At 36.6% G+C, this 27,209-nt stretch overlaps 2 protein-coding genes across 2 annotated transcripts in view; both read right to left on the bottom strand.

The window, feature by feature from the left end:
- The window catches only part of LOC135468266 (reticulocyte-binding protein homolog 2a-like), a 65,854-nt gene extending 46,056 nt beyond the window's left edge, over nt 1-19,798 (bottom strand). Inside the window, 5 exon segments of the mRNA XM_064746420.1 lie at nt 11,546-11,689; nt 15,714-15,785; nt 18,289-18,342; nt 18,917-19,003; nt 19,678-19,798. Of these exon segments, the coding sequence (XP_064602490.1) occupies nt 11,546-11,689; nt 15,714-15,785; nt 18,289-18,342; nt 18,917-18,940 (294 nt within the window). The 5' untranslated portion in view covers nt 18,941-19,003; nt 19,678-19,798.
- A 295-nt stretch (nt 19,799-20,093) lies between these two features.
- LOC135467326 (janus kinase and microtubule-interacting protein 3-like) overlaps nt 20,094-27,209 on the bottom strand; it is a 28,438-nt gene continuing 21,322 nt past the window's right edge. Inside the window, exons 6-11 of the mRNA XM_064745095.1 lie at nt 26,778-26,948; nt 26,075-26,146; nt 25,584-25,697; nt 21,560-21,685; nt 20,846-20,929; nt 20,094-20,174 (exon numbers count right to left, since the gene is read on the bottom strand). Of these exons, the coding sequence (XP_064601165.1) occupies nt 20,094-20,174; nt 20,846-20,929; nt 21,560-21,685; nt 25,584-25,697; nt 26,075-26,146; nt 26,778-26,948 (648 nt within the window). The remainder of the gene's footprint in view (nt 20,175-20,845; nt 20,930-21,559; nt 21,686-25,583; nt 25,698-26,074; nt 26,147-26,777; nt 26,949-27,209) is intronic.

The raw sequence follows: 27,209 nt of genomic DNA, 5'->3' as shown, positions 1-27,209 counted from the left end.
AGGTTATCAATGTGCTGTGATTCACAGGAAAATCCCCATGAAGTTGGTTGATGTGCATGCAAATCACATCTTCAATATCATGGACCTAACACATGTACATATGGTTGCCTGCATCTTGAGTCGTTCAGGTCAAAGATTTGTAATTACCAATCCTGGTTAATTAATTAAATCTGTGTACAATCTGTGTCAGGTAGGACAAACTATTTTTAGACTAAGCTAATCCATAGACACACAAGCAGCAAGACTTCCTCATAAACACTTACCACACAACTTCCTCGCACATCACCTCATCTCATGTATATCTAAACATTCTCATTAATAAACATCACACAATTTATGGCATCTAATGGAGCAATAAATCATTTACTATAAATAGGCAACTGCCAACATCGGTATTTTTTTTAATATATGGTGTAACAATGAAGATAAACAAAAATATCCTGACTCTACCTTTGATGATCAGATGCACATTCTGCATGTACTTCTAATTCCAGTAAGGTATCAAAAAAAGCACAAGCACTTGAAAGTTTATGCATAGCCATTATAAGGTGGCCACCTTGCCAAATGCACAACTGGAATACACATATATCTCCAGGTATATTGATATGTCACTTATGATAAAAAACCGAAAATAAAATTCTCAGAAAGACCTGTAGAAATATTCCAAATATAGTTCTGTGACTTTTCATGTTGGTGAAAAAATCTAATTAAACCAATAAGTCAATGAAATTATTATTAAAATAGCAACAAAGTGCATGTTCTTGGGCAGATTTTTGCCTCTATTTATAACAAATTCATAAAAATATATCTGAAGATTTGAAGTCAATATGGTTTAAGTATACACAGATGGACATAAGCATTTATTTATAAATTCTGAACCACGTGAAGGTCATGCATTCTTAAGGGCATTTCCCTCAAACCAGGCTGGTTATAACCTGTGGTTTTATGGCCGGAGGAAACCACATAACCTTGGCTCAGCCAAGCCGACAGCTAAAGTAATATTGTTAGCCTGACTGATGAACATCAAGTCAAAGTCAAACAGAAATGGTGTGGATGTTGTGCATCTGCTCTTCTTCTATTGTCTATCTTACATCTACCTGCACAAATGGTTGTGGTACTGTGTAGACCAAGTACAAAATTAATATGAGCAGTTTCACTGTTTTCTTTCACCATTTACAAGTTCTCTTTTAAGCAATATCATGGAAAAATTCTGTCAAATGCTGACAATTCTTCCATTACACTGTTGAAAATCAAGAAAAAAATGTTCTTTCCCCACATTTCCTATCTCCATCAGGCAATTGTTATTTCAACATCTGCTTGACAATCTGCACCTGATTGTTGTAACTTTTATCTAATTTGTTAACCGCTTAGATGCCTGTATGATATTTGCCACATGTTGATATGTTTTACACTATCAACCACTCCTTGCAAATTGAGGTTAGCTCTAGCAATGTTAAGATCAAAGCACTTTAGAAGCCAAAACACCTGTGATATACATGAACATGAACAATAAGTGAATGACAGGTCAGCCATGATTGCCACACATGTACAAAGTGGTCACCTTTACATATCAGGATATAAGGCATATGGACACAGGTGGCATTTTACACCTTTCCAGATTATATCAAAGAGAATGTGAGAGATAAAAAAGGAAACAGCTAAATACTTGGTAAATGTTTCATAGGTCATCAACAGGTTATTAGATGTTCAAATGAATCATAATGGTACAAAATAAATATCATAATGAAGTAAATCAAAACTATCCAAACCAATCTGAGTAAAAAAATACTGTAATGACATAGACAGTTAAAATAATTTCAACACATGCAAAGAATCAAGTACATACCCGACCAGGGTAAAAGCAGCGAGAAAGCTCCTTGAACTTCATGAAGCCTGTGTATCTATGGCCACCTACATGCATACAATGCTGAATGTGCAGTTCCTAGTATACCTAAACATTTCACACCTGTAACTAACTACAGTTGCACATGTATGTAACAACTGTGTTACAACATTTACATGTACATAGTCACTGCACCCCACAGCAATCAACCTGGACTGAAATTTTCAACAATTTCCTACCAACTATATAGCCTTTGCTAATTTAAATTCTTTGAGGCTCCTCTTATTTGGAAAGCTAATTTAATTAGATCAAACCAGGTGATTTGAATAATCTCTCGGATAAGAGTATGTAAATAGCGCACTGACTCGGCATCACCTATATGGAAATACATCGACTATGAATTCATTAGTGGTTTTAGACAATTCTGAAAATTTGCCAATTATCATTTTTCTGGATAAATCTGTATAATCTCTCAAAGTTATGTCTCTTGATGACGTTGCTTAAAATGCCTAAGCATTGGTGACATATCATTTCCCCAGATACTAACCCAGTAATTAATACACGGGGACAGGTTGACCTAGGGGTAGTGTTGCAGCATTTATTAATCTACATCTCTTACATGTATAGACATGAAGACCAGATTAATATACTGTGCATACATGCAGTCTTGATGCACCTGTGCACATGTCATCCGAAGATTAAATTGAGCTGTCACATAAATGAAAAAATCTGCAAATACATTACTTCTACAGGAGAATTTCAGCAGCTACATGTATATCTAAATGCAGGTTGACATATAGGTGATCATATTAGGTTTAAACAACAGTGATTTCTGCAGGAAAACCACTAGCCTTTAACTAACCAACTCGATCTCCCTTTGTTGGCTGTGACTTTATTTGATGGAGTTTCTCAGGTACCTGAGGCAATGAGATCATTTCCCCCATAAACCTGAGAAATGAACTATTCTCATGTACTACAGAAAACGCCACTGACACAAATAAACAAAAAAAAAAAATGACATTCTCATTTTTTTTTTGAGTACTGGAGGCTCAAATTTGACAAGTATAGTTTAAGATACCATTTGTGCCAAATTTTTCTTTATATAATTTAGATTTTAGTGTAGACATACAGTTTTGAGGTGCATGTAATAAATGTTATAGGGGTCAAAATGAAAATGATTAGTTGCATGAAATGATTAGGTGGAGCAAGGCCACCTGCCTTGATCATGGAAAGGGTCAGTCAAAAAAATCATTATGAAATTATTCAATATACAGGGTGTCCCAGAAGTCGCCCACCATCCAGGTTGAGGTTGAATGCTTGAGCTACAGAGTGGTGTGTTGCCCAATCTCCTCTTCCAAACATAAAAACCAATTCAACTCTTTCTTGTATTGTTAGTTTATTAGCCATAATTAAATCAGTATGAAACCTGAGAGACAGAAAAAAATGAAAATCAGGATGGTGCACGACTTCTGGGACACCCTGTACATTTAGCCGCAAGTATAAACTGTCAGGCTTACAAAACATAACATATTTTATGCCCAGACAAAATTATGTTCCCTATTAAAATAATACAAAATCAAAATTCAAAATACAAATACAAAATTCATTGTGACTGTAAAAAATGTGATGTACATGTATCGAAACATAGCATTAAAGCAGTGCTAGCCACTTGTTAACATCACCCAGTATACAGAGTTTGACATGCATTATTTTTTCATTAATCATTTCTGCTGATTTGTCAAGCTTGCTACACACTGGTGCCATACGGCTCACAAATACCTGCTCAACTTAAGTATTTACAAAACAGCTAGAAAAAAAAATGGGAACAGATCTTATGTTATCTGGCAGCTGATATTTAGGTCAAGTATCCCCTTAAGGTAAATTCTTTGTATGTTGCTGTGAAGAAGTTTTATTGGCTAATCTAGTGACATACTAAGGAACATCTTCAAGTAAACAATGTCTCAGTCATATACACTTAATGTGTAACTGTAACACAATGTTAACTTCCATTTTCTGGGAATTACAAAAATCAGAATAAAAAAACAAAAAAAAAGGCAACACAATCTACTGTGAAATCCTCACACCAATTTATACATGAAGCATTATTCTAATTGTCCCATTCTGGATATTATTAATTTTCAAACTCTCAATCCCAATATTAACCAATATTTACATTAATCTAAAAACGCACATGTATCTACAGAGCAGTAACATGTATCAACCTAAGAGTAAAGTCCAATACAAAGGTGCTATTACTGGAAGACACTATATCGAAATACACACATGTATACACAATACTTCCAAACATATTTATTTATCTATTTATTTGCCTGGTGTTTTACGCCGTACTCAAGAATATTTCGCTTATGCAACAGCTGCCAGCATTATGGTGTGTGGAAACCTGGCAGAGCCCGGGGGAAACCCACGACCATCTGCAGGGTACGTGCTGTCAGATCTTCCTACATACCAAACACATATATATCTTGAACATATATCAAACATTTACTGTAATTCTTCACCCTTTTTGCACACTTGCAAGGTGTTCATTCAAACATATTCTGAAAGTATTATTCAATGGAGATCAATAAAATTTATATATTTTTTTTTGAAGCCATCAAAAAAAAAATTTCAAAGATGCATAAATCGCAGTGAAAGTTGCTCTTTCACCTGCGAAACGGTTAAGGAATTAATGTAATATTTGCATCATCATTTAAGCCAGTGTAGAATCTTCAATAAATCCACAGAAAATGAATACTCTATATGCTAAAAATGTCAGACATACAGTACAGTACATGTGAAAATCCATCCATTTTCTGACAGCTGTTATGAATGTCTAATGGCATATTTACATGTATATGTCAATGTTCTTCAACATTAATGCAGATGAAAGGCAGTGAATAATCCTTTGTTAACACATGTATATGTTAATGGAAGCTTATTCATATAAGTAGTATGGTTCTTTTGGCTTTTATAATGCCCATACATAAATATATTTACATAAACATGTACTGCCAGAAAAAAAACCTGTACTTTTTTTCATAATTACCAGAATTAAAATATTCTGTAATGTGAAAGAAGTAAACACCATGTTTGTTAATAATCATGCATAAAAATGGGAAATTTTCTTCTGTTTGATTCTTGAACATATATCAAACATTTACTGTAATTCTTCACCCTTCTTGCACACTTGCAAGGTGTTTATTCAAACATATTCTGAAAGTATTATTCAAAAATTTTACATTAATACAGGCGTTAAAATGTAAATACACTAACAGCCAATGTATTCAATAAGTTATTAATATAATGTTTTGTAAATGTACATGTATCGTCCCTTAGGCTACAACAATTAATGACCGGTAGATATTTTAGTTTATTCGCAAATGTTTGCATACTTTATATGAGCTATAGCACCAAAAAAAAACCACATACTGGTAAATTAAATCTCTTGAAGTTTTTAATGTAAATTTAAAAAAAAAAACAAAGGCTAGCAAATTAAGTAATTAACACAACATTTAACTCCTTCTGGTTTCATAATTAAACTTTTTACCCCAGGTCTACTCACGAGACACATGGCTCAAAACAGTTGGACAGTCTCCAAAAGTATACAAGTACATGTAATGTCTAATGAATTACTTTCAAAGCATGACCTTATTTTGTTAATTGCCTTAATTATCACAGCATTATAGCCTACCTGGAATTTGGCATGTGTTTCTCTTAGCTAGCGACTCAGATAATTAATATATGCAGGGGCATGGACATGTGTATTCAAACTTTATCATGAATAAGAATAACTTAACAACATTTATGTAAAATTAAACTGCCTGTTCCCAAATGGCAAATGTACAAGTCGATATGTCATCAGTATTAAATGGACAAATGTATATAATAGGCAAATTTGCAATTCTACAACATATATTTAAAACTCGTTCCTCATAATGCAATGAAAGGAATTTATTTATTTTTAATTTATTTGATTGGTGTTTTATGCCGTACTCAAGAATATTTCAGTTATACGACGGCGGCCAGCATTATGGTGGGTGGAAAGCGGACAGAGCCCAGGGGAAACCCACGACCATGCGCAGGTTGCTGGAAGACCTTCCCACATACTGCCGGAGAGGAAGACAGCATGAGCTGGACTTGAACTCACAGCGACCGCATTGGTCATTACGCTGCACTAGAACGCTAACGAACTGAGTCACAGAGGCTCCCAATGAAAAGAAACTTTCATTAAATTAACCTTTAATGGTATTTTTGTTATTTCCCTTGACTGAGAAACCATAAAGTGTACTGCATTTTCTTCTCTGAGTAATGAAGAGCCTGGGACGATAATGCTATCATATTAATTCTTCCCGCATTTAAATCTTTCAAAGAGCCAAGAGGTAATTTATTTCATTATCTATGATGAAGGCAATCTCAGAATCTATAGGGGTTTTCCCTACACATCCACATCTAGAGATACAAAATAAGTCTTACCTGTACAGTAAGGCGAAGAGCTCACTATAATTTGTGGCTATAATTTATACCTGAACACATATTTATGAGTTTAGACAGAACGCTGTCAGTTTCACTTTTAACTTTTAACATGTACTGATCCTATTAATTATCATTATGAAGTCAACAAATGGGTGGTGGCTATATACATGCGTGTCAACAGTGGATCATACACGTTTGTCACTGAGACCATGATGTTGAGATTAACACTGGCACAGGCCTAGCGTACTGGACCCATGCAGTCTGAACTGAGCACAACAAGCAAACACCTACATGTATGAGGCCAAATGTGTACTGACAGATGAAATGAAGTGGGAATCTTGACATATGCATTTACACTTATTTGGTCTATAAACTGTTGCATACTGCTGCATAACAAGCTCGCTGTTGATTAAAAGTTACATGGAGTTTGCATGAAAAGGACAGAATCTGCCAGCCAATGTAATGCAGAGATTTAAATTACAAGTACACAGGGGGAAAAAAGCATGTTATCATTCCCAAATGGATGCAGACTTAGTCATCCAATTACAAAGACTGGGAACAGGGAAAGCAGAATGTTTGACAGACAGATTGAAAAAAACAAAAAAACAACAAAATAAGACAATACCTTACAACTTATGAGCAACTCCAAAGCAATGCATTTGTAAGTCTGGCAAATCTATACCTCACATTACGAGTCAATCATTTGACGATATCATTTCAAATTATAAACAATTATTAAGGTGTAGGTGTCATAAAGAAAACTATATTGATAACTTTTATTTATAATTTTTTTTCGTTTTATTATTTGATTGATGTTTTATGTCATACTCAAGAATATTTCACTTATACAATGACGACCAGCATTATGGTGAGAGGAAATCGAACAGAGCCCACTAGAAACCCACGATCAAGCACAGTTTACTGCTATTTAGATTTATGCGCTCATACAGATAAACAATGTGTATGTATTTCATATAGGTAAATAAATACATGTATTACTTTTTTACAGGTATTAATTTCCTCTAACACATCCAGAAGTCCTTCAACAACTAAATGTGAATATCAGAACGCATATATGTCATTTTTCTGACTGTATAACTTGGATGTGTACATTTATTACAACTACACTGGTTTTATTTGATTATTGTTTACCAACTACCCAGAGAAGAGATGAGCAAGTGCATGGGCATAGATCTTAGATATTTATTTCCGATACATACATCTGTGATGACATGCCTTATCAAGATTAGAGCTGTCACTCTCTCATGTCAGAGGCTGCTAACACCTGTAGACCTGAAAACTACGACCACATGGACTTTACCCTCACATTCCAGCACACAACATCAGACAACAGGGCAAATAAAACAAAGAAGTGTACATCAACAAGTACCTGTTATTTAAGCAAGCTCATGTAATAATGACACACAGCTTAGACATGGGTCTTGTAAAAAAAAAAAAAGAGCAGCTGCAGGGATTGTAGACAAGACAACAACATGATTGTGAAGACAGACAGTTACATATTGATAAAGTGTGTCTAACATCAAACACCTCAAGAACAGCAGACAACACTGATATTATGTAATTTACAGCCTGTTGAGAAATTGTTATAAAGCCAGAAGAGATTGTGAAATGCCTCATGCATGATGTATGTGTGTAATACATATATGTAAGCCGCACATGGGCAGAATTGAGATATACATCAACACACACTTGCATGGCCATATGCACGTATAGTGATTATTGTATATATGTATATTGAATGGAGGTGAATGATGTATGATTGTATGATGCCTCTAAGGTACCAGGAATACATACAGTTCCACATAACAATGGGTGAGGGTATAAACTCTGCTTTGTATAATGGGCTGTTCATGTTAAATACAATAGTAATACACACATGATAGTATGAATCTCAAACACTGATACACATGTATGCCTTTATCCAGGTCAATTCATAATCCTGGGTGGCAACAGAGCCACCTGCAGGTCATTCTCTTATAACATGTCCCATAGATCAGAGGGACTGGAGATCCTCAAGGTAAATAGTGAACAGACCAGAGGTGTGACCCTCAATGTAAACACTGATGACACTCCTCTCAGGTACCCGTGCTGATATCGTTATAAATACACAGAGGAGTTATATACTGGCATATACTATAACACAAATGAAGTCATTCTAGAAATTGACCCTTATGAAAAAAGTCCTCAAATATAACTGTAAGATTTAATATTACTTAATGTTGTATCATTTCAGAAAATACACATTTTCGCCAGCAAAATTGTGAAGAAAATGTCTAAATTCTCTCCTTTTAGTGAAGGAGACTCTGGATTGATCAGCCATTTTTTCTGTCCAGTCTTAACATTGCTTTCAGGAGTATCACTAAACATTATAACTGTACTTTCAAATACTTTAAACCGAAAAGCCTCATGTTTGCTGAAAGTTCTGACACATGCACATAGAAGTGACACATAGCTAAATGAAAAAGCTTAGCACTGGTTAACAACTTTAACACCTGTGTCATAAGCTTGTCCTCCAAACAATATAACCTGAAAAGGCAAAGGACACACTTTACTTTTCAGATTTGGATATATTTACTTTCAGATCAAGCTTAATTAACCACCTGCAGCCTGAATTTAGGCAAAGCCTTGACCTAACCTCTCTTTTTAATTCTAAAAGGAATTTAGCCTTTAGATTTCCACAAGACACATCTGGATCTAAGTGATTCTGAATTTAATACAATATATGTGACAAGTAGTTAAAATGAAATCCCTATACAAATGTGTGATACCTGAACACTTAGTTTATTCGATCTTCTGAACTTGTACTTGGAGAAGACCTGTATGTGGACACAGATATCTGTCCAGGATATAGCTATATACAGGCAGACAAAGATACTGTATACACAACAACAACAACCGCATGCTCGAAATTAAGGAAATCCAGAGATGCTTGATTTAATCAAATCTCAGAATTCAAAATGCTAAGCAAGAAATGACTTGAATTTTTTTTGAAACATATACATGTGGATACATTAATGTATTTATAAGGACTATAAACATTTAGTACTGATACATGTTGGATTTGTCCATAATACCAGAATCTGGATGTAAAACTAATACCATTAGCACTCCAACATTCAAACTCTACTGGGTTCAATCCAGATATTTAACAGGACATTTTTGCTTTATCTCGGAGTAGGTTCATATTCGGAGATTAAATATCAGTAGTCAAACAAGGTAAAAACCGCTTTAAATCAGCATACCTGTGCAGCTATCAACGTTAAATGACAAGCATAAGGCAGGCAGACAAGATAAAAGTTTGCCTGGGCCTCAAAAATTCCCAGCACAAATCTGTCCTCCCTAGTAAAACCATTCTACAGGTGAGCTAGTCTAGTCCAAATTAAATGGATTCCTAGCAGGTACTTCAAACAAACAAGACCTACTTTAGTACCACACTTGCCGAGTTAGTCACTCTGAAGTAATCAACTATACACGCAAGTTGGGAGCTCACCTCGCAGGGTCCCAACAAATGTATATATAGATCAGTCTAGCTAAGTTTGCCAGCTGCACCAGTACGTATCCCGTTAATTAGGAAATCCAGAAGGGAAATGTCAACTTACCTGTAGAGCACCTAACATACTATGCGGATTACCTAGGACATTACAGTAATTAATTATTTTTGCAATGGGAGGAGTTGGGGGTAGTTTGATAAAAGGCGTAACATGCACAAGGTCAGGAAAGGGAATTTCCCAAAATGTTAGGATCAATAGGAAAATGTTATTAATCTTACCATGGCTGCAGCAATTAAAGCAAATGGTTCGTCATTAGCACCTTTCCCATACATGTTTCCCCACATTTCCTTACAAAACACCTGACATTTTGCTGTCAGGAATGTGACGTCTGACTGCCACCACGATGCTGCCAGCCAATATTTGTAGCCACACAGTTCGCCCGTCAGAGCAGCTCTAACCCACTAATGTGTACAAACACAAGACTCCTACACATTACACACGCGTTGAGGGCCAGGCTACCCCGGAATCATCTCTCAAACTCCTTATCAAAATCTTCCTCCAAACATCATTATCTGAGATTTCTCAAATAATCCAGGCCAACTGACTCTGTTGAAGGAGCTACGAAAATCTCCTCCTGCGACAAACACAACAACAAATATGCCAAATTGCCAGCCAGTTCGAAGGCCTGAATACAATTTGTGAAGACACTGGAATGTGTACGGTATCAAGTGGCCTTAAGATAAATACCCTTTTTCACTTCTGCCAGTGGGCAATCCAGGTTAGCTCTGCTTAAGAATTCAGAGGCTTTATTTAAGTAAAGGAATGCTTTCTAACCTTTCATTCTCCAAACTATGTTATCATTCGAACAAAAGTACTGTTTTGCTTTTTTTTGAACAAAAGCACCATTGAAAAAAAAATCCTAATGACAATTATGTTTGTGCATTTGGCCATCTTTCATTACACTCTGAGACAAACCTTTTTGTCAGTTCTAATTGTTTGTTATCTGGTCCTCATTCATTAACTACTCTTGCTTGTTGACTGACATCACACATGTCCACTTCGAGTGACAGTCAGACAAACCATGAAGCCACCACACGATCTGCAGCTATTTTTACACATTCTTTTCCCTGTTCATCACAATGTTTCAATCCCTTAGTAAATCTCAATTTTATTTTTAACCTACTACATGGTGCTGTAAATATACTAAAATGAGCAGTTGTAGTACAGTACCCATGCCATAGTACTGACTAAAATCTAAACTGTTAACACTGAGTATTTTAGGTTACTTTATAAGGTCTTACTGTCACATTCCTGTACATGAGTGTTACAGACTGATAGAATACACTTAATAACCCTTAGGTGATAAACTGTTTCATTCAAATCCACTTAGGCTATGGGGCAAATTTACTGATGCAACTGTATAACTGTATCACTGAGATGGTATAAGCACACTCCACAGGAACAGGTAAAATATACATAAATATTTACATTTATTACATAGGCAACAGACTTCTCATACATGTACATGCACATAACATAAATGTACACTATACTTGCTCAGGTATGGTGTACCCAGAGAAATGTACGTAACTGAACATTGCTAAGGCCAGGTATAGAGACTGACCCTGGCTGCCTCTGGCCTGACTCCACGAGCCAAATCTCCTAGGTTAACCCCTTGTTTAGGCAGCTGGGTGGCAGAGATAAGGATAACACTCACCTGACTGGACGGGCCAGATGATATCGCAGAGGTTGTTGTTGTTGTAGCAGGGCTTGATAGCAGCCTCTCGTCTCTATGAGAAGCGTTCTGCCAGGGCGAGGATTCAGTCGGCTCATTCCCGAAAGACTTGGAATTTTTCAGCGTCTGGGAAAAAAACAAGGTCCAGCCGTGCGAATTAACATTTTAAGTAGCTCCACGAGCGAGGATGTTGACCTGATTGTCCCTGTATGTCTGTGACACAAGGTCTTACTGCACATATATGCACACAATTCACCTGGCTATTCTTTGTATGTACACATCTAACTCAGACTGGCAGAACCATTACATGTACAGCCTATATCTGTGGAGTTTTTCACAAAACTCATCTCCCTGATGTTTCCAGAGTCAATACAAACATCTCCCTTTTTGCAGCAGATCTCCCACACATCCATAAACCCTCTATGCCTTTTCTGAGAGCTGAACTATATTCATCAACAATATTCAAACTCAAGACCTGCATCCGTTTTTGTCACGCTACAATGGGTTTTAATACACTGAGGTATTATAAGGGGTGTGCTCAGGGACTGAGACACACTTTTCACCTTACAAAGGAGAAATCACGTATACACAGAAGAGCTTCCCATCTAAACCCACAAAAAAATTGATTTAACTTAATATAGAACTAATAGCTGATAAGAGACTGTTCTGAAAAGCTTTCACAGTATTATAAAACAACTGCAGAGGTAATGGTATAATGAATGTTAGTTACAGATACTGACACCTGGGACACAGATTGGCACATGCCATGTACCCAGAAACAATAATGACAGTGTGTGTTTTTTCTAGATAAAAACATATATCGGCTGACATACTGTCATTATAATATTCAAGATGATATGTAATGTGATTAAAGTGTCAAAATTACGCTTTACTAATTGAGCACCTGTGAGTGAATACTATCTGTTATTCTTGTATGCACACGTTTTTCCACAATAATATTGTCATGTGTAGAATGGGGTGTGGATTGACACTTGGAAATGTCTGTCATGTACGGCCTGACGTCAATACTATTTGCACTGATTTCCATAAAACAACATATCAATTTTGTTACGCATACAGCATGAGCCTGAGAGTACTTAATATTAAGGCAAAAAACTTTTAGAAGGAAATGAATTTCAAACTTACTTTTTACAGCTGCCATATATATTCTGTATTAATAACAAAATATTGCATTCTGTGGGTTTAAATAAACGAAACTGAAAGTCAAATTAACCATGTTTCTCTGCAATTTTATGTGATATTTAAGACAAAGGTGATGTCATCAGAACTGATAAATATTCAACCTTATTCAACCAAACGGTTTTTCAAACTGTCACTCATCAACATGTACATGACCAAATGTAAAGGATACTGTTGTGAATAAGTCAACCAAACGTCTCACAGATTGGTTACATATGTTGAATCAGTTGCTTTCACAGAGAACGGAATGAAAGGTTAGCATTGATTTTCACAAACTTTGCTGAGCAGCCGTCTACATCCTTATGTGCCAATGATCCATAATTTTCGCCCATACATTAACTTTTCTACTTCAAGTCAATCTGTAACTCTTGAAAAAAATTGCAGAAAAAAAAAGAAATTCAAAGGATCTCACGGTACTCCTGCATTCGCATAAGTTAACGGCTTTTAGAGGAAAAAATACACAAAATTCAGTTTGAATCCCTTAAACTGAAAATTTATGACCATGCTCCAATAGCCTATTTAACACAAAATGACTTGGTGATTTTTCTATAAAGTACAAATTGTGCCCTTAAATACTGACAAATATAGATTTCAAACCTAACACAAGTTGAGCACTCGCATGCATGGAAATTCAGCAAATTAAATTTACAAATGGTTTACAGGCAAATTTTCTGGTCGATCTGATTATCAAAACATCAGTGGTATAAGCCGGTTAATTGTCCCCATCTTGCTGCAGTCAGATGGAAGTGGTCAAATAGTAACCGGTGGAATACAGTATTTTATGGTGTGATTAATGATCAGTTGATTGTTAAAATAACGAGGTCAAGTGTTGTAGACAAGCAGCCATGATGCAAACGAATGACCATTTCAGCTCTTGACCTTGCAAAGGTCATGTATGTAAGTACATGTATTAGCCATGTGGTTATCACTTTTTTCTTTAAACGACAAAAATCATGACCTGAAACAATTCAAGTACATATAAGTTGGCAAACATATATGAAGAGAATCAGATTTTCTTTTTCTATCCATGTTTGTAGTACACCGGAATGAAGTAAATTTAAGGTTGGCTGTGTTCTGGTAGGAAGCCATGACTTCCTCCCCTTGACAAGCAGTCAGCTTGACACCTGTTACACTATACCTGATCTCATCACTGCAAAAACAACACAATCTATCAATTATCCTCTTCTCTTTTAGACACCCAGGCTATCTCTTCCTCAAACATGAATTCTCATCAGTGACTTCATTATTGGTGCCTAACGTGTAACAGGCCACAGATTGGATTGTCACGGTAACAGGACATCCTGGATTGCTATGGCAACAAACCTCTACTTCCTCATTAAAGGACCCTCTACAAGTCAGGATGCAACCATCTATTGTCATCAGAAGTTAACCCACTGCCAGATAAACAAATACATCAACCCAAGAAAAGACTTCCTTAATCAATCATCTAATCTACTGATTAAAAACAACCAACTCCAAGTCAAATGTCAGCTCCAGCACGTACATGTATACGTACTTCCCAAATTGACTAGATTGCAAAGGTTAGACACAGCACTGTATTATCAATTGCTCAAATTTTCCACTTCCCACACTATTATTACAGCATTTATACTCTATACATAATTAGCATAGCTTTCAATATTTTTGATAAACTATACATCCCCAAAAAAAAAATGTGTTCAGAATTTCTTTATGAATTCCTCAACTTCTTTCATTGGTTATTACCGTGAGAAAGTTTTTAAAGGCTCAGTGATGGACAGCAAAAAATCCTGCACTCTACTGTGTTTGTATGTATGCAGGAATCCAAGGACTATAAGGTGTTCAAGACAGGTAATGTATTACCTAGTATCTAATGTGGACACCATTTCTTGTATTTGTACCTGGAAATGTTGTCATCACTCACCACATTTTCCCTCAGGTGAGCTGGAAATGGTAATAGCTAACTTATAATACTGTATTTTATACTACCATAAGAAGAACCAGTCTTACGGACCTGATCAAGTCTGTTTTTCTGTATTATTAACATCGAAAAATAAGGTGACAAATAAGGTGGTAAAACTTAAGATGACACATAGAAAAAAATATGCATGTATGAATGTGAATAAACCATCGACAGCCAAATGTAGGTTTAGTTGACAGCATTATAAGGATTTTAAGCAGGTACTTTGATGAGGTTATTCTGAACTACTGAGTCTGCATCCCTACTTGCTCAGACATTAAAATATTAACTAAAATGAAATATTAATATCAGGGACCCCTTTCAAATAGGGTATGTAGCACAACATATGGTGACATAAGTCATTTATAAACTGTACTGCTTGCCATGACTTTTAAAGTTTTAATGTTTTAAAGTTATCTTTTGTGCATGTTTCAATCTGATTAAAACTTAAACATTAGACATGGCAAATAAAAAGATCAGTGACTTAATCAACAATATGACTTGTTGCAAAGGAATTTCACCACTGTCAGTGTTTACAGCCAGACTTCACCTGTCTACTGAAAAATTCCGCAATGCTTCAGCCAGTCTTAGACAGACATACAAATGTACAGACAGACAAAATACCAGTCATTCTTAGCCATTTGGAGATAAGACGTTAACATTTGAGCGTATAGATTTGGTGCATGTACATGTTGCATATTCAGGATTAGCTTTGTATGAAAGAAAATGTTTTACACGTTTGTAAAAGTGATGTTAAAAAAATACCTTTTTACAAAGAGATTAGCTAGACAATGTCAGTCAGTTTAAACAAATTTCTTGCATAAACATTAATATTAAGGAGAGCAGTCAGTAAATCTCAATGTTCTCAATGTTTAACAATTAAACCCCACAGGAGAATAGAAAGTCAATGGTTTGCATGCAAATATTTCAGTTCTGATCTGTAACTATAAAAGTACTACTGTTGACTGAGAAGAAGCTAACCACTGGGAGAAGAGAAGAAGAGTTGTCTACCTTGTCTAGAATTCCCAGGAAAGCATGAGCCTTCAGAAGTGCCAATTTACTCTGATCACTGCCAGCTATATCCTGCAAGTACAAAATAGATGTGTCACATTTAGACACACCAGATTAATATGATAGTAGAAAAAAAGGAGATATACACATTATATTCCACATGTAATGAACATGTGGATGAATGGCATCAATACACCAATTGTGACATATTGACTTACACAAACATATGGTCTATAGGTTCAGGCATTTGGACAATTTTAGGGATAGACATGTCAACATAGCATGTACAGCAGAGAAAGTAGCACCATGAATAGTATTGCCAACTGAAAACATGTAAAATATCCCAAACATATGCTGACTGCATACTAATATTTAGATATCTATCTACGCTAAACGAGTAGACAGATAAATGGTCAGCTGGTGTTCTAGCTAAGGATTCCAACGGAAGGCATGCTTCAAGTTAAAAAAAATAGAACTTCTTACAACAAAGGCTCAGAAACATGTTTAAGACAGGTACAGGTAGTTGTCATAGCAACAAAGAAAACAATCAAAAGGTAGGTTTCAAAAGGTAGGCCTATCAATTTCAAATGGTGCTAAATAATGACAGTATTCTGGGTCATCAGCTGAAATACACACCATAGCCAGAAGCTCCTGGGCTTATATTTTTATACCTTGTATCAAATACTTTTTAAAAAATACGGCATTTGATTGAAATATAATGTATATTCCATGCCATGTTCCAGATTTCCTTGGAGATAATACTACATGTACATTTCACTGCCATTACCACATGTTGTCTTTCATCAGTCTAGCTTACTAAAATGCTAAGATCTTTCTGAGCCACAGTGCCCAAAGTCACAGTGGCAATACACAAATCCTAGCAAAAGCCAGATTTCAATATGCTGTGCTGACAAGTGAAAAAAGTTACAAATTTGCAAATCTATACATTTATAAAAACCTACAGTATTTCAATCTTGCAGTCTAGTTTTTGTTTTATATTTTACACATGACAAACAGTGGTAGTGTTATTACAGCTCTTGAGGGACCTGTTAACTTAAACAGTTTGGTTTTTATTTAGCGTCACAGTTAATGTGTGGAAACATACACTTTGGCATTAAATTGACTAAAATAGAGCAGAATAATAATAAAAATTACACTCTGATAAAGATACGGATGTCTTCTTTCAAAATAGTTAGAACCTTTAAACCTTGGTTAGGTAATACAGACTGAAAATGTGAAATGAAGACTTAATGATGTGAAGTCACGACCTACCTATATTCCATGTAAATGTAACTGAGGTGAATCAGAGAGCGCTTGCTATCACCTGTCTCACTATTACTATACATCTATACATGTTATAGCTAAACACTGGCCATCTGTGGCTGTTGACATAAAGGTATTATGTTCACAACAGCTATTTGTCACAGACCTGTACAGGTATAGCTTTTCATGCAGGAATACCAGTGTATACAGGGATCAACAACACAAAACACAGCATGGTCTTCTCATGTAAACAAGTGTTAACAACATCCAAACAACCTACCATTCTGCCAGAAGCCGTTAGTTGAGTATCATTTTGATCTGAGAGATGTGAATTATTGGTCAGTTCTGTATATCATGGCTGTTTATGATGTATATCCGTTTCACCAAAGGAATTAAACGTAATCATTTCAACTGGAAGCTGGTACATGTAAATGAGTCATTGTGACGGCGGGACGAGTAGAAAAAAAAAAACCCAGCAGGAACTGGTCACATGTGAACTAAACCGATACCACAACCCTATCATACACCTGCGTACACAGAAGTTATCTCTCATTCACAACCAAATTAGGTCTATAAAAGTTCAATGATAATGAACTCTGACATGTCAGGATCATAGGCCATATGGTTGAGAGACAGCATGACCAGTGAAACCACATTCCCCCATGCAATCCCACAATGGTATCTTCCATGTTTGCTTCATACCCCTTATAATTTATTTAAGACTAGCCCAGCTCAAGACAAAGCTAACCTAACACATAAACATGGGGTCCACAGGTGAGATGTATTAAGTGTGGCAGGTAGGAAAGGTGACAAAATACTGTGGTTCATGACTAGAACGAGATATTGATTTCAGTCACCCTGGCAGCTAAATATCCAGTAACACCTGTGAACTGATAAATTAACTGAGACATCCTGACCTATTTAATCATGATAACATTTGTTCACTTATTTTACCAATATTTTATTTCACGCAGTACTACAGAATATTACACACATGAGACAACTCATGAGACAGCTTTTTGGGCCAACTCCATCAATTAAGTGAAATATTCTAGTGTGCAACATAAAACACCAACCCAAAAAAATGAATCATCAACGAGATAGAAACTTGTTCTTGTAACATGCCAATATATAGCTATTCTGTCAAAATACATTTCCACTAAAAAGTTACAACCTTCATTGTAGACTTCATTCAAAAATTTTCCTAATTCAAAATATATTAGAGATGATACTACTCAATACTCAAAATGCCCTAATAAAAGACCCTTTAACGGCTTTGGTTAAGGTAAGACATGATAGCATGAGAGCTCACCATATGGTTTTTAACTTCCTCTAGTTGCTGTAGCAAGTCTTGAAAATCAATATCCTACAACACAATAACATGAGAAATAGGTGAGGCCAATGTTTCCAAACAAACATACTGTAACAAAAATTAAGGAACTATTGAAAAGTAAATAAAATGCCAAAAATTTAACATCCACATATAGGCAAGATTTTTTTCCCATCAGTTAATCCAAAATACCAGACTGAGTAATGTTCTGAATTTCCCTATTTAAAATGGGACTGTATCTTCCTTGGCATTCACCACATGTAGATGGCAATCAAAGCTATTACGCACATCTGTATCCAAATGTTTACACAAAATCAGATAAAATATATATGTACATATGTACATGTATGTATAGTGTATTGTATGCAGCTGTGAATAAACAGGGGTCTGTACATGTACCACAGAGGATGTATTAAGTTGGAACAACAATTACCTTGTATGTAATATAAACAGAAATTTTAAAATAACATGGATGAGTATTCTTCAAAACAATTTTGAAACAGTTTCTTTGTCAAAATGTATGCGTTCATTAAATCAAATGTTTTCTTTTAACTTCACTGACATTGATTCTGAACCAAATTAGACCTGACTTTCTATCGATCCTACTCACTTGCTGTTTAGCTTCCATCAGCATTTCCTCCAGGCCTTGAATGCCATTGCTCGATCTGCTTTTATCTGGGCTGGAGGTAGCCAATGGCTGTTGACAGAAAATGAACAGAAGATAAGAAATTTTAGTATTAATTTGTGTCATATATGTATTTTGGTCAATTACAGAGAAAGTTGTCACTGCTCTGTGTGACTTTAGCAAAGTGTACTGACTTAGTATGGCATAGTGGTAGGTTTACTTTCGTGCAAGATACATGTACAATACTCTGATGAAGTATCATTGTGTGGATAGCTAACATAACCTCATGAGGGTGATCATCTAAACAACTGGCTTTCATCTTCAATCTGGTTTACAGTGCTGCCTCACTGCAATGTCATGAAGCAAAAAAGGATGCCCCTCCCATTTATAGTGCACTGAAATCAGGCTGACCAGTACATGCGCTCTTCCCTTATGCTGAGCTTGAGGTGGGTTCAGTATCAAGGGGGCCAACATATTTACTGTCCTAGACATGGTAAATGACTGAATTGTCCAAATTTTCTCACTAAAACTGGCACCAGACATTTTGAGAAGCCCAGCAGCATCCTCACGTTCAATTCAGAAATTGCTCCATTTAGAACAATTGCAAGGCTCAAGCCAGAAACTCAGACTAATGCCTGGACTGAAAGCCTGGCATTTTGGGACAAGAATCAGTGATGTAACCATGGTGACACTAACAGCAAAGGGTGGCTCTAATTTAAATCTACAGATACCAAAAGACTACTTACACCAGGGATTTCCCCATCATCACTTCCTTCCAGTTCAAGAAATTTAAATTCCAGCTCCTCTTCCCTTTCATGGGCTTCTTTTAATTCCTGCCTCAAATGGTGTTTTACTTTTTCCAGTTCTTTTACCTGAATAAGAAAGATACACTCATACATGCCAGTACTCAAATGTGCAGAAACTATGATTTTTTCTTTTATTTTCATTCCACAAGTTTCTTTGGTCGTATTAAGAAAGAGATGGACAGTTGAATGAAAAGAGTAATAATGCTCTTAAGTGAATCATTAAAATAACTGTTTTATTCACATTTCTTTCAAAGTGTGTGAAAAGCATACACAAGCTTTTCAAGCCATCTAAAATCTGTCTAGATGTGGAATCTACACTTAACTTATTGATCCATCATTCTTCTGATACATCTAGCCTACCATTTGTAACTTACCCTGTTCTCCAGCTCTTTGTTATCTGTTTGTAAAGTTTCTTTCTCCACTAGCCAATTACTGTCCTGGAGATCAATCAAATGCACTATTCAGTATGGGCACACTAGTAATATGGTGACATCAATGCCTATGGACGCTATGCATTATGGGTTTTGAAATGGGGTAACAACTGACTATGAAATGAGAATATAAATTGTTACCTTTATACAGACATTAAGAAGCTAATATTGTTTGTTATCCATCACACCATATTTCTGTCAGAGAAATAAACTCAGTTGCAGCTGTTGTGGGTTTCATTTTTTGTTTGCATGATTTCCTGAATACTAGTAGTGTATGTACAAAATGCCAATTTGAGTCCTTCAATGTACTATTTCTAATAATCTTTCCTACTTTTTTTATTTAACTTTAATGTTGGTCGGATTTCATAGTCACCATATCCACTAAATCACTGGTCACATTTTCCATCAGTCATCCTAGTTATCCTGCTTCAAATCAATGTGCTATGAACTCAATTCAGCCGTGACATCAATACACTACAGGTTTATCATCATACCCTGACAAAATATTGAATAAAAGGCAATACTGATATGGTAGGTTTCCACAATATTTTGTCTGTTCCTTTGTGGGAAAACAATCACAGTTTCTAACATTATCATTTGAAATTATAACATCTTCACCTTAAATTCCTTTTAGTGGAAGTGATTTTCTTAAATTACCTCAACAATATAGTACTTACCTTACCAGACAGTTTCAGGAACTTTTCAAGGTTTTCGATCTTACACTGAGCTTTAAACAAGTCCGATTCCAAAGCTGATCGAGACTACAAAAGAAAATGAAATATTTATAAATGAATACACAGCAGAAAATGTTAAAAGTTATGTGTGAATTTAAAATCTGTATACAATAAGTAAGCCTGATTGGGATGTTCTCAGTAAACAATTCCGTGCTGTGCAGAGCAAGGGAGAAAACTCTGGAAGAAAAATGTACATTTTTTGTAAAATGTGAGTCCTGCAGGACAAAGTAATCATTCAATGAACCAAACTCCAAAGAAAGGAAAAGAAAAACAATGGTAGGGAAGTCAAATGTATACTCAACTGATAACCAACTCAAATTTCGAGTCAAACGCCTCAATTTAACATATTAGGTTAATCAAATTCATTTGCAAAATCCTCTCTGTTTCTCACCACTTAACTTTTATTTTCCTGAGTATTTTCAAGAACCTGGTTACTTAGAAAAAAAAATTACCAACAATAAAGTACTTCACAACATCTACATATTCAATGCACTTCAGTGAAGATTGGCACAACATAATGGAGCTCACCAGGCATGAGATCACTACATGTGGCAACTGACCCTCATTCCTGTAATACCAGTATCATGAACAACACAACTAAGGAATATCTTCAAAGGTTTCTAAATTCAGAAACATAGAGCTACAGGACTTCCTCACCTTATTTTCTCTCTGAGGATCTTGACACATGTCAGAGTGACATTGGAGAAGGGCATAGGACTTCTCCAAGTCTAAATGCTCTCTTGCCAGGCGTCTGTAATTCTGCTGGAATTCTTCTTTAGCAAACTATATAGATGAGAAAAAAAACATCTTTATAATTACATGCATCCTGTATATTATTAATTTCCTTGTATTAAATTGTTCACTTAAACATAAAAAATTTACTTACATAATAGAAAATACTGGGGTGGATGGCATAATTCTCTGGTATCACCCAAACCATACCACATATCATTACAACCCTGAGAAAACTAGAGATAACCACAGAACCACAGTGGTGAAGAATCTGTGAAACTGCTGGATGTCTTCATCCACTTATCACCCAAACCATACTACACATCATTACAGCCCTGAGAAAGCTAGAACTAACCACAGAACCTCAGTGGTGAAGAATCTGTGAAACTGCTGGATGTCTTCATCCATATATCATCCAAACCATACCACACATCATCATAGCCCTGAGAAAACTAGAACTAACCACAGAACCTCAGTGGTGAAGAATCTGTGAACTGCTGAATGTCTTCATCCACATATCACCCAAACCATACCACACATCATTACAACCCTGAGAAAACTAGAGATAACCACAGAACCTCAGTGGTGAAGAATCTGTGAAACTGCTGGATGTCTTCATCCATATATCATCCAAACCATACCACACATCATAACAACCCTGAGAAAACTAGAACTAACCACAGAACCTCAGTGGTGAAGAATCTGTGAAACTGCTGGATGTCTTCATCCATATATCATCCAAACCATACCACACATCATAACAACCCTGAGAAAACTAGAGATAACCACAGAACCTCAGTGGTGAAGAATCTGTGAATCTGCTGGATATCTTCATCCACATATCACCCAAACCATACCACACATCATTACAACCCTGAGAAAACTAGAGATAACCACAGAACCTCAGTGGTGAAGAATCTGTGAAACTGCTGGATGTCTTCATCCACATATCACCCAAACTATACCACACATCATAACAACCCTGAGAAAACTAGAACTAACCACAGAACCTCAGTGGTGAAGAATCTGTGAAACTGCTGGATGTCTTCATCCACATATCATCCAAACCATACTACACATCATTAGCAGCCCTGAGAAAACTAGAACTAACCACAGAACCTCAGTGGTGAAGAATCTGTGAAACTGCTGGATGTCTTCATCCATATATCATCCAAACCATACCACACATCATAACAACCCTGAGAAAACTAGAGATAACCACAGAACCTCAGTGGTGAAGAATCTGTGAATCTGCTGGATATCTTCATCCATATATCATCCAAACCATACCACACATCATTACAACCCTGAGAAAACTAGAACTAACCACAGAACCTCAGTGGTGAAGAATCTGTGAAACTGCTGGATGTCTTCATCCACATATCATCCAAACCATACTACACATCATTACAGCCCTGAGAAAACTAGAACTAACCACAGAACCTCAGTGGTGAAGAATCTGTGAAACTGCTGGATGTCTTCATCCACATATCACCCAAACTATACCACACATCATTACAACCCTGAGAAAACTAGAACTAACCACAGAACCTCAGTAGTGAAGAATCTGTGAAACTGCTGGATGTTTTCATCCACATATCATCCAAACCATACCACACATCATAACAACCCTGAGAAAACTAGAACTAACCACAGAACCTCAGTGGTGAAGAATATGTGAAACTGCTGGAGGTCTTCATCCACATATCACCCAAACCATACTACACATCATAACAACCCTGAGAAAGCTAGAGATAACCACAGAACCTCAGTGGTGAAGAATCTGTGAACTGCTGGATGTCTTCATCCACTTATCACCCAAACCATACTACACATCATTACAGCCCTGAGAAAACTAGAACTAACCACAGAACCTCAGTGGTGAAGAATCTGTGAAACTGCTGGATGTCTTCATCCACACATCACCCAAACCATACCACACATCATAACAACCCTGAGAAAACTAGAACTAACCACAGAACCTCAGTAGTGAAGAATCTGTGAAACTGCTGGATGTCTTCATCCACATATCACCCAAACTATACCACACATCATTACAACCCTGAGAAAACTAGAACTAACCACAGAACCTCAGTGGTGAAGAATCTGTGAAACTGCTGGATGTCTTCATCCACACATCACCCAAACCATACCACACATCATAACAACCCTGAGAAAACTAGAACTAACCACAGAACCTCAGTGGTGAAGAATATGTGAAACTGCTGGAGGTCTTCATCCACATATCACCCAAACCATACCACACATCATAACAACCCTGAGAAAGCTAGAGATAACCACAGAACCTCAGTGGTGAAGAATCTGTGAACTGCTGGATGTCTTCATCCACTTATCACCCAAACCATACCACACATCATTACAGCCCTGAGAAAACTAGAACTAACCACAGAACCTCAGTGGTGAAGAATCTGTGAAACTGCTGGATGCCTTCATCCACATATCATCCAAACCATACCACACATCATTACAACCCTGAGAAAACTAGAACTAACCACAGAACCTCAGTAGTGAAGAATCTGTGAAACTGCTGGATGTTTTCATCCACATATCATCCAAACCATACCACACATCATAACAACCCTGAGAAAACTAGAACTAACCACAGAACCTCAGTGGTGAAGAATATGTGAAACTGCTGGAGGTCTTCATCCACATATCACCCAAACCATACTACACATCATAACAACCCTGAGAAAGCTAGAGATAACCACAGAACCTCAGTGGTGAAGAATCTGTGAACTGCTGGATGTCTTCATCCACTTATCACCCAAACCATACTACACATCATTACAGCCCTGAGAAAACTAGAACTAACCACAGAACCTCAGTGGTGAAGAATCTGTGAAACTGCTGGATGTCTTCATCCACACATCACCCAAACCATACCACACATCATAACAACCCTGAGAAAACTAGAACTAACCACAGAACCTCAGTAGTGAAGAATCTGTGAAACTGCTGGATGTCTTCATCCACATATCACCCAAACTATACCACACATCATTACAACCCTGAGAAAACTAGAACTAACCACAGAACCTCAGTGGTGAAGAATCTGTGAAACTGCTGGATGTCTTCATCCACACATCACCCAAACCATACCACACATCATAACAACCCTGAGAAAACTAGAACTAACCACAGAACCTCAGTGGTGAAGAATATGTGAAACTGCTGGAGGTCTTCATCCACATATCACCCAAACCATACCACACATCATAACAACCCTGAGAAAGCTAGAACTAACCACAGAACCTCAGTGGTGAAGAATATGTGAAACTGCTGGAGGTCTTCATCCACATATCACCCAAACCATACCACACATCATTACAGCCCTGAGAAAACTAGAACTAACCACAGAACCTCAGTGGTGAAGAATCTGTGAAACTGCTGGATGCCTTCATCCACTTATCACCCAAACCATACCACACATCATTACAGCCCTGAGAAAACTAGAACTAACCACAGAACCTCAGTGGTGAAGAATCTGTGAAACTGCTGGATGTCTTCATCCACTTATCACCCAAACCATACCACACATCATTACAGCCCTGAGAAAACTAGAACTAACCACAGAACCTCAGTGGTGAAGAATCTGTGAAACTGCTGGATGCCTTCATCCACATGACCAAGAGCATATGCAAATTTTCCAGAAAAATCCTTATAAACTCAATATTAATGAGGCTGGCCCTAAAGGCCAAAGCAGCGTGACAGTGCAAATGCGTGACAAAGCATATTCACACAAGGTAAGGGAACAGCACACCAAATTCTAATATTTAAATGGTTAACTGGAGAAAAAAATGACTAACTCTTACACACTGATTTATTTTTTTACAAAAGTAGATCACGGTTCTTACAAAGACATCAAGCCAAAATTATAACCATGCTATTAATTTGACACTACTTTCAGAGGATGAAAACTACACACCTCATCCCAGCTGTCATCATCAAGACTGTTGTCAAAGGAGAGGGAGGAGACTTCAGAATCCACAGACTGGTTATCCTCATCATATCCATATGCCGTCTCCTTCACTCCCGCTAACTGAAATACGCAAAGGTATAGTATTAATATCATATTATCATATTAATCCTTACAAATTTTCATTCTTAAGCCCAAATAGTTTTACAAGAACATAAGATTCATCTTTTTTGTTGGTCGGCCATCTTGGTTGGATTTTAATCTATTGCGAAAGAATGACGTCAGCAATATTTCAGCCATATCATGGCAACTTGCCAACAAATAGGGTTTCAAGTTATTCCATCCCTGTAATAATGGGTGAAACAAAAGAAAGCGATTTATCATAAAATTAAATACAATGGAAAACTCTGAAATAAATGACATCAAAACAAAGAGTTAGGTAGCACTGTATTCATTATTAATTATAGAAACTGCTAAATTATTGATGTAAAACTCCTTACCATTTCTTGTGATCTTTCTTGTCTCCGTCTCCTCTTCCGATACTGAATGAGTTCTATCCGCCTGTCTTTCTCCTGAAACAGGGAAAGGACAAAGTAATAAATTTTCAGAAGCATTTTAAAATTCCAATTTGTTTGCTTCATGTTTAATGTTGCCTAAACCATCATTTTCGTTACATCATGAAGATGTCTTCTTGTAGCAGGTATGGTTTTGCCTCACTGCAACACCATGTCATGATGGAGACACCAGGCCCCTAGTCACAGACTGCTGACAACGGGCGAACCAGTAACAGTAAACTGCCCTGCTGTGCAACCTCTAGAACAGAAGGGTAAGATTACCGCTGATTTACTATATCCCCTTATGACCAGCACCAACCCTAAAAGTGCCCAAATTATCTTTCAAGATGTTGCCCTAATTCCTCCACCTTTTCGCATATAAAAAAGCAACTTTCAGTGCAATATATGCACCTTTTTAATTTGACTTTGAAGACACAAAACTACAAATACCCTCAGAATATCGTTAAATCTACATGCACACGTTTCAAACATGTTGAAGAATTACAGTAAGTGTGATTGGACTTGGTCTTAAACCTGGGCCTCATGAAAATTAGCTTCAAGTTTAAGTCCGCATCTCATTAATACCCTATCACACATGTTCACCTACATGAACTGCAAATTTTATGCACAAGTATAGTGCAGAGCTTACTGAACATGTTTGCTTGAGTGCAGCAATGACTTTGTTCTGCTCCGTCAGCTGTTTGTAGAGATCTTCAATCTCGCTGGTCTGATCTTCTAGACCCTCCTTATCACTCCGCTCCTGGGTCAGCTGACGGGTCACATGACTTAGTTTACGTCTGCTCTGCTCACAATGCTCCTTCTAAAAGTTAAAACAGTTATAACCATATTTGTCTCATGTGGCTCAATTATATCTGATATATACTTAGGGCTTTCCCAAAACAATTTCATTTATTTGCTTACTTTTCTTTGTTTATTTTCTAATTTTTACTTTCAAATGCCACATTCATTCAACCATCAGCACTTTGTGGCACCTTTCTGATAGCAGCTGCAAGGAATCTTGAAAGGATAGGGATTATACTGCGTAATTCCAAAACTCGGATATCAAAGCGTTTGACGGTAA

Source organism: Liolophura sinensis, chromosome 6 (assembly GCF_032854445.1).
Source record: "Liolophura sinensis isolate JHLJ2023 chromosome 6, CUHK_Ljap_v2, whole genome shotgun sequence".
NCBI classification, from domain to species: Eukaryota; Metazoa; Mollusca; class Polyplacophora; order Chitonida; family Chitonidae; genus Liolophura; species Liolophura sinensis.
This window is presented reverse-complemented; position numbering and strand designations above follow the sequence as displayed.